General features: G+C 40.5%; 1 protein-coding gene across 1 annotated transcript; it reads left to right on the top strand.

The window, feature by feature from the left end:
• Window positions 1-43: 43 nt before the first annotated feature.
• LOC109484994 (mitochondrial intermediate peptidase-like) lies at window positions 44-9209 on the top strand. The gene is made up of 23 exons (XM_019788367.1): window positions 44-348; window positions 861-1034; window positions 1541-1629; window positions 1859-1945; window positions 2408-2590; window positions 2729-2792; window positions 3154-3310; window positions 3817-3979; window positions 4626-4779; window positions 5051-5128; window positions 5276-5329; window positions 5588-5619; window positions 5768-5807; window positions 5925-5967; window positions 6076-6111; window positions 6396-6466; window positions 6976-7014; window positions 7169-7228; window positions 7443-7511; window positions 7670-7735; window positions 7936-8057; window positions 8424-8524; window positions 9190-9209. The coding sequence occupies exons 1-23, from the start codon at window positions 163-165 to the stop codon at window positions 9207-9209; spliced, it is 2088 nt and encodes a 695-aa protein (XP_019643926.1). The 5' UTR covers window positions 44-162.
• The last annotated feature ends 435 nt before the right edge of the window (window positions 9210-9644 follow it).

Here is a 9644-nt window from a genome sequence, read left to right as displayed (position 1 = left end):
CCCTTTCCATTGAATGGGCTACGCGAATGACCTTTGTGCATCAAATATGGTGGCTTTACACCGAAACGTTGCGTAGCGTCCAACATAGAGAGATTCACTTTAAAATTCCTCTTTCACACTGCTAGACTTCTCATAAATTTATCGCATTTCATATCCAACAGCATGCGGAATGTGTTGATACCGTGTAACCGTTTGGTTCGGCTGTTACGGGCCCGTACCGAGTCGTCCGGCGGCCTGTCTTCGGTGGGGAGGGGGGTCTGGTCCCGAGACGTGGCCACATGGTCGCCGCTGGGCACCGCCTTCAACACCAAAACTGCCAAGAGGCTCAACCTTTTCCGGGAGAACGTGGTGAGTAGTGAACTTAGTTTTAGTCTAGGAAATAATTTTCTTGCTAAATTTGAAGCAGGGTTATGACTTACTAAATAATATTGCTACTAGCTACTGATTACAAGTTTTATAATAACCTGGTTACAAGGGAGTGTATTTACTAGTAGGAGAATATGTAAATTATTTACATATTTATCTTTATTTTGAGCCTCATAATGAGAGTATTCACTAAATACTTTAATTATTAGGCTGAAATAAACAGGCTTTTTTAACAATAATCTCTCCAACTGGCCCAAGCTTTCAAGTGAATCTTGAAGACCAGCAAAAAAGGATCACAAAACCCAATATCATGATGAGTCATACAGGCAAAATATGCCTGTTGTAAGTAATTTTCAATGTAGCCTGCACTGGTGCAAGTAGAAAAGAGGATTTTGAGCCCAGACAGTGAGTGACAGTACAGTAGAGTTGAGTCCTTCGGTCATGTAGGACACCTATCTAGTTTGGAACTGCCCCCAAACCTCCCCCCTCCCCAGGGTCTGTTTGAGGTCCCAGAGCTGACCAGTCCTGCAGGGTTCCAGCGGGCCGAGGCGAAGGTGGCGGCGGAGGCTGCGGAACTCGTCAAGGCAACCATCGCCGCGGAGACGGGTATCCAGGTGGTCCAGCTGTTCGATAAACTGTCGGATACTCTCTGTCGGGTGGCCGACTTGGTGAGGCAAAGTTCTATATTGTCTTAGTTTAAACTAGAACTTGGCATATCTAAAACACTTCCAGGAAATAATTTGGACTTTTGTAACCTTTGGATATGAGGTCACAGATCACTTGGAAGTGTTTTGCATTTTCCTAAATGTATTGTATGATATATAATCTATCAGGCATCACACCACTTCCTGAATTCCTCCACATACTACCCACTTACATTTGTACAACCACTGGTACATGCTGGATCACATTCAGTCTTGCAACCACCTGTGATGCAACCATGCAGGAAAGCTTTCCTGCCCAGCCAGTTCCTTACCCACTGAAGTAAAAAAAGCAATATCTACAATACCCATACTACACTACTGATGCTGATCTCTCACCGTAAATACACCGAAAATATTGCAGATACTGTACATGTAGATATCGATACTATATGATTGTATATCAGCATACTACAGTGTAGTTTGATCATATCATGTTGAAATCTGAATTCTGCATTCTGTATCTTCCCCAGGCTGACTGTATCCGTGTTGTCCATCCCAACGCCAAGTTTGCCCACGCAGCACAGCAGACATGTTTCAACATAGGGGCCCTGGTGGAACAGTAAGACTCTTTTCATGTTCTCAATGTTTTTTAGGTTTGTTGATTGAAGGAGCATTTAAGTTGGCAGGAGTTTGTTTTTCAATAGATAATATAACTTGAGGAAAAGTAAAAAATGTATACTACTTCACAGTGTACAATAAACTACTAGCTGCACATGCATAAAATAGAATCAATGGTACTCTGAAAAATTCACCCTCTAAACCTCTATTCTGATGTTTTTACAACACAGGTTGAATACAAATATTGGCCTATACGATGCCTTAAAAAGACTACTACATAATGATGCAGCAATGGCTTCCATGGACGAGGAATCCAGGTATGTAATGCAGAACACCTGTTATCATGAATGCTGTCCCATGGCATACTACACTAGTGTTATTCATCCAGAAGTTGTTTTGGGTGGCTAAGTTGTGGGTTTGTCTCTTTGACTATTTTACATGTAATTGCTTCGGTTCCATGGTGGGTGGTGGGTGGGGTTTTTGACAGATGATTCATAGGAATGTCAAGCCTGAAGGTGACCCAGCATGCACCAGGTATGGTGTAAGTGGGTAGTATGTGGAGGAATTAAGGAAGTGGTGTAACACCTGATTGAATTACATCATACAATCCCCTCCACTGTTCTAATAGATTCACGAAAACCTAAAACACTTCCTGGAGGCCCATAAACTTAAGTTTTGTCACGAAAACCCAAAATACATACTTATGAAATCTCTCATTTTTTTCTTAAAGTGTGCAGATAAACAACTATTTACAAACAAGCTGTTTATCTCTCCCACAGACGCGTGGCGGAGTTGTTCATGTTTGATTTTGAGATCAGCGGGATCCACCTGCCTGACCTTGAGCGAGAGTTGGCAGTACGACTGAACGAGGACATTCTCACACTGGGCAGTGACTTCAGTAAGGGGGTGAACACTCCTAACGCTATACCCAAGTCTGTACTGCCTGAACATCTCAAGTATTGGTCAGTCAGTTTCTTTGTCTCACAGTGTAGTGGTGTTGCATTTGAAATTTTGTGTCCTTTTTGTAAGTTTTTATCACTTTAGCACAGTTAAGAAGTATAGAAAGAACATTTATTGATTTAAAATGTTTTTCTCTGTAGTTTTTCAGTGGACGGAGACAAGGTCATAGTTCAGAGCATGCATTCAGACTCGGGGAGTGATGCTGTAAGTATTCCACAAAGTTAACATTTCTGACTCTAAAAGGAATTATATAGTTGTATAACATTGCTTTAGGGGGCACAGGAGACTATATATGATAGCAATCCTAAGGTACCTTATGTGGCACCTATAGCAGCTATTTTTTACACTTTCTGCATTTATATGAGGCCTTGCTGACATGTAGTTGATTGTGTTTTGTCAAAAATATTTTATATCCTAAAAATCACAGAGATTGCATGGGAGATAGAATGGGATAACAATTAGCATTGTTACAATATAGTAACTGGCACACCTACATGCGCACACATGGCTCACCAACCCCCCTTGCAGCTGACACCAGTACTGCATCTGTTCTTCCCCCTGACAGATCCGTGAAGCGGCCTATAAGCTGTACCTGCACCCCAACCCTCAGCAGGAGAGAGTGTTAGAAGCCCTCCTCACAGCCAGGCACAAACTGGCACAGCTAGTGGGCTACCCAACCTTCGCTCACAGAACTCTCAAAGGGACCATGGCTAGAGATCCAGGTACAGGAAAATCTGTAGGATTTTATCTGTTTTGCAAATTAAACAGTCACAGTTCTTTACACACGAGATGGTGCATAGAGCAGCCCCCATCTCAGTAGACCATAAGCCAAACAACTTTGTGCAAGCACTACAGCAGGAGGATAGTCCACTGTAGTGTGTGTGTGTTCAACTACAGTACTAGTGCCATACCTTTTTTGTAATTGCTGAGTGCTAAGCATTTGGGCATTTGCTAACATTTATTTCAACCTTTCTTTGCTTCTATTTCAAAATTCAAGTGTTAATGTTAACATAAGTTATATAGCTTGAGTACATGTACTTTTGTTCATTTCAATCAAAACAAGAAGTGCCCTATTCCTAGCATGCTGAAGGTTGACAAGATTACCCTTTCTGCTTACCAGACCTATTGTAGCTCCCGAGCCTTTATCCTCACCATAAACTCAGGAGCTAACATAGGTCTGGTAACCAGGCTTTAACAAGATTACACTGTTGTTCTCTGGATCCCCCAGAGACAGTGATGAGTTTCCTGAAGGCTACTGGGGAAGGTTTGATCCACCGGACTATGGAGGAGTTTAGCCTGATGAGAGACTACAAGGCCAAACACAACCCCAGTAACCCTAACCTGCAGCCCTGGGACCCTCCTTACTACAGCGCTTTCATCAAGGCAGACAGGTACAAACTAGCCTCTAACAGGCTTCAGGAGGCGGCTGGAAAGAGTAGACCGGGTGCTGCAGACTGTACTCTCTAGCGGACCAACTCCCCTGGCATGTTATCTCTCTATTTGGCCAATTTTTACTCTTTTCAGCTGCCTCCTGAAGCCTGGTAGAGGTCCAAACTGTTGAAGCAACATTATTGCTTGTTACCTCTTGGTATGGAAGTATTGTGTTGGGTGGTTGAGCTGAGCTGTATGTAGGAGTACAGCTCAAGTCCAAACACAACCCCAGTAACCATAACCCTCCTTATTATAGTGCCTTCATCAAGGAAGACAGGTACGAACAATCTTTGCTTGTTACCTTCACCAAGAAGGTTATGTTTTTGGTAGCACTTGTATGTATTTGTCTAAGTATGTACTACAGTAGTATGTAATAAGTCTAGAAGCTATGGATGGATTGTCATGAAACTTTGTAGATAGGTAGGCATTGATAAGACCTCAAAATGATGAGATTTTATTGACAGAAATAATGACAGATCAAAAGGTCAGACACAGGAAGTGGGGTGAACTTGAAGGTCACAAAAACATAAAATACTTGCCGGAAGTATGAAATTTCAGATTTTTTGTTTACTCTTTTTTGTTAAAAGGAAACCATATTTTTTCCAGGTTCAAGATAGATCCTACAGAGTATGCCCCCTACTTTTCCCTGGGGGCATGTATGGAGGGTCTCAACCACCTCTTCAGTCAACTCTACAGGATCTCCCTACAACCCCAGGAGACCCACAATGGAGAGATTTGGGACTCGGACGTCAAGAAACTGGTCAGTTACCATGGAAATCAGTCATAATGTGTTTGTAAAGCTTTAATTTTCTAAAGCTAGAACAAGTTTTTTTATCTGCAACTATGTTAACACAAGTGGCTTTGGCTTTATTCATTCATACCAGGCTGATTTTCAAGAATTTATTCATAAATAAATAGAAATCCACAAAAATAATAAAAAAACATAGTGATTGGACATATGAATGCTAAGTCATAAGCCATAAAAACTCAAAATCATAATTGTCATACGTCATGTCAATATTTATTTTCAGGCAGTGATGCACGAGACAGAAGGCATTCTAGGATACATCTATTGTGACTTCTTCCAAAGACCTGGCAAGCCCCACCATGTAAGTGCAAAGAAAGTCATGAATTGATGTAGTGTATTTTAGATGCACAAATGTATTATATATATAAGTTAGCAAGTTTTGTAAAAATCCAAATGTAAAATGTTATTTCATATTCCCTGTTCTAATGTACAATTTTGTATGCTCCAGGACTGTCATTTTACCATCAGAGGAGGCCGGCAGCTAGACAATGGAGACTACCAGGTAAATCTATTTTTCTGTTGACTCCTACTATTTAGTGAAACCTAGCCTGACTATATCGGTATCATGCTTTTAGCAGCCCTTCCACTGGTCGGGCCCTAGCCTGACCTGACTATATCACTCTTGCTATGTTCAGTCATCAACCGTTACATTCTTTATGAAATTAGTTTTGTAATTTCTAAGAAGCAAACGTAACTAGTACATGTAGTACTGAAATATTACATATAAAAAGTAATGTTGTGTTTTGTACTTAATCTTCAGATTCCAGTAGTGGTTCTCATGCTGCACTATCCGTAAGTACAAGATATGCCAGTACATGATGTCGATTTTGAATCTGTTTTAGATGTATTGGGTCAAGTTTTATGCTGAAATAAGGTATTCCAAATTTTATTTCATCTGTTATATTTGTCTAATATGTTATATATTTTGTCTTCTTCTCAGGCCTCCTTCCATGACCAAACCAACATTGCTGACGCCAGGGGTAAAAAACTTTTGGAGTTATTTTGATACTACTTCATTTGATTTGTTGCCTAGTTGTTTCTTCACATAAAGCTTAGTTATATTAAGGCTTGTACCCTTTTTGTCCCCTTTTCTTCAGATGATGGAAAATCTCTTCCATGAAATGGGACATGCCATGCACTGTGAGTAGAGAAAAATCTTCTTTTTTAACTTGCACTGTACATGTATTTCATTTCTGTATGGTCAGAATATTTGTTTTCTTTTTGCTAATATCTGTTTATGTTGTGCAGCTATGCTTGCAAGAACAAGATATCAACATGTCACTGGTAAGTACCCTTGTTTTTGAAGATATTTCCACATGCTAGTTACATTGAGGACACAGATAGGAAGTTACATGTACAATGTAGGCCCCAGAAACAAAAGGTTATCTTATTTCCTGTCTTCAATTTTCTACATATACAAATGTCTTGTCTTATACTAGGAGCCAGTGGGAAAGGACATGAACAGAATAAGATAGAAATTCACAATTGTATTGAATAAAACAAGAGTGACAAAAACTCTTAAATACATTTGTATTCATCAAACATCTTTTGCTTCATCATCTTTGCAGGTACCAGATGTTCGACAGACTTTGCAGAGGTCCCTTCAGTTCTGATGGAGTACTTTGCCTCCGACTACAGGGTAACGTGGTCCATTCTCTAACTCTTCTGTACATGAACTAGCCTGGTATCCAGTCTGATCGTGATTGGGGGTATTGGGGTGTTCAGGCAGGTTGTGTCTTCGGGGGCTCTAATAGCTTTCCCCCGCCCAGTGCAACAGACCGTCCCGGTAGGAGTGTTACGCTAATTAGAGACAGTATGCTTGGGGATTTGGTTTACCCCCAACACGATGTTCGTGGAGGGCTAATTAATCTCTCGTGAAATACACACCGGGAAACCTATGTGAGGCGGGCGGGCCAGAGCTCTTACGGCCCCGACCACGATCAGACTGGATACCAGGCTATACATGAACCAGTCATGTTTCAGCCATAGATGGTCTTGTGGTGAGGTGAAAGGTGATACAGCCACCTTTTGATAACACTTTAATGTCAATCCTTCCACAAATGTAGGGTAAATCTCAATAAATATTGATAAAGGTGTGTTCAGGAAGGTTTAGTTATATATATTGTAACCTTCTTTCTGTTTGTACAGGTGCTGTCACAGTTTGCCAGGCATTATCAAACAGATGAGGTGAGATTGAAGTGTTTTTATTCATTTTATTTTCCATAAACATTGATAAATAAACAAATTGGTTTGTTCATTGCAATTAGTTGTATGTTTTTACAATGTCGATTAGCATTGGTTGTATTGAGCTGCATGTATTTTTTCTGTCTTCTCTTTTCAGACCTTGCCTGAAGACATGTTGAAGAAGCTGTGTGAATCCAAGAAGCTGTTCCAGGCTTCTGTAAGTCATTACTGTAAATCTGGAAATGTTCACGGAGGTTTTACATTGGTGGTGTCCTCTTAACGTGAAATCACGACACCACAAACAAACATGTCTTTTGTATTCCTGTTGTGCTAATAATCCCCTCCAATTCCACAAATACCCCAAACACTTTTCAGAGGTCTGAAGTCTCTGATTCTGACATAACAATGTCTTCCACCTCTGACCCCACTAGGAGCTGCAGCAGCAGGTGTTATATGCTATAGTGGACCAGGTGTACCATGGGAAACATCCTCTGGGAAAGGTGGGTCTTAAGATGGAAAACTGCCTTAATGATTATTTCCGCCCTTTTTGCACAAACAGAGCTTTCTGATTGTATATTTTACATTGAATTTTAATCTATTATTTTGGTGATACACGTAATTTTACTTACTGGTGCTGCTTTCTTTATTTCCCACACAGAGCACAACAGATATTTTTGCAGAGTTGCAGAACAAGTACTATGGGCTGCCACATGTTCCAGGAACAGTATGTGCCCATTTTACTTCACATTCATGTTTTGAATCACACATGATAAACTTGTATGACTGTTTGATTTTTAGGTAACTATTTAATGCACCAGTTGCCTATTTTGGTCCCCATTATCGTGAGTGTAAAAGCTAAAATTTAAGAGCCAAATGTGACTCCACGCTACTACTAAACTCCAGTATTTTGTAACCCTGGAACAGGCTTGGCAGCTGAGATTTAACCACCTGGTTGGTTATGGTGCCAAGTACTACTCCTACATCATGTCCAGGGCTGTGGCTTCCAGACTCTGGCACCAGTGCTTCAAGGACGACCCTTTCAGTGGGTGAGTGTTGGAGCAGAAAAATATATCCACAAAACAGTTATGGTAAATCTATGCTACCTACAAAACACTTGAATATATGATACCTGTTCACTGTGTGACTAACACTGACAGACAGTTTTGAAAAAATGTCCATGTAGGAATCTGTTGGTGTCTACATGGACCTTTTTCTGTCTGTCAGTGTTACGCTCACAGTGAACAGGTATCATAGTATCACACCAATTTGGTGTACTTCAAAACATTAGATATTGGACAATTGGCATAAATGAATAGTTTTCAAATAGCTATTTACAGCCGCAGTTCTAAGTGTAGAAGTGAGGTGAAAAATATGCTTCTTACAACATTAACATTGTGACTTGTGTTTTCCAGCACTATGGGTGAACGGTACAGAAGGGAGATGCTGGCACATGGAGGAGGGAAGGACCCGAAACTCATGGTAGAAAGTAAGAAGTTACTCAGTTTTATACTTTGTATATTCTGCTATCATCCTAGTCATATTTCTAGCAGTCCATTCAACAGCCATGCCCCTAGATGCTCAATGACCTCAAAGTCAGGGAACATCTTTATCCTGTTGATTTATACATGTGCTGACATGAACCAATTATTGTCAGACTGAGAACTGTCTGTTACCATAGTGTTAGAGGTTGTGATGACTGGTTTCTGTAGTGTCACCAAGTAGAGTAGGGGCATTGTCAATAGATAGCTTTAAACGTCTAGAGCTAGAAGTTCAAGGGTTAGGTATAACAAGTCGATCGGTGTAATATAGCCAGCTGCCGCCGCACCGCGTGCCTGCGAAGCTGGTGTGTTACGCCGAAAGGCGGTTATACCGGCTACACAGATACAGATACAGACAGAGAATCCTGAGTTCCTATTGGACTGATTTTCATACCGATAAAAATCCTGAGATCCTATTGGTAGTTCTGGGAATATTTGGTATGAAATATAATTGATGAACTCTTTTCTACCTTTAGGCATGCTACAAAAGCAGCTTTCAACTGAAGAGTTGGTAAGCAAATCTTAAAATCTCAACATGAATTTTGTACTTTTGTACATAACAGTAATAGGCACCCTTTCCATTCTACTTTGTGACATGGATTTTTCTTTGTTCTCACTGTAATCTTTTTGCCAATTTCAGGTGCAATCCTTGCTGGATGACTTGGGAGAATGAACTGTGGAGAAAGAGCCATGAAATGCAGGTCTCTCTAACCAAAGATTTAACCCATAATTGGACTGGCAAAATTGGCAACATAACGAGCCGGCATACACATACATATACAGGCAGCAAAAATCTTCCATAGTTAGAATGAATACATGGTTCTGTTTTCTATTCTACTTGTATCTGATGCCAACAGTCACATATTGTAAGAAAAACTGGCTACTTGATACTACTAGACTTTTAAATACAAAGGTACATCTACAACATTAACTGATCAAAGATGGGCTATGCTGGACTGGTTGCATAAACTTTTTGGCAGTGTGTTTTGACTGCGGGTGCACTGGTGCACCTAGATATTTGTATAGGATTCTCTCACACCTGCTTTGAGTCATGTAAAAGATAGGTACTTACATGTATGAGGGGCCGTATTGGAG

The sequence above is a fragment of the Branchiostoma belcheri genome, unplaced genomic scaffold, assembly GCF_001625305.1.
Source record: "Branchiostoma belcheri isolate BF01 breed outbred unplaced genomic scaffold, Haploidv18h27 scaffold72, whole genome shotgun sequence".
Taxonomy (NCBI): domain Eukaryota; kingdom Metazoa; phylum Chordata; class Leptocardii; order Amphioxiformes; family Branchiostomatidae; genus Branchiostoma; species Branchiostoma belcheri.
This window is presented reverse-complemented; position numbering and strand designations above follow the sequence as displayed.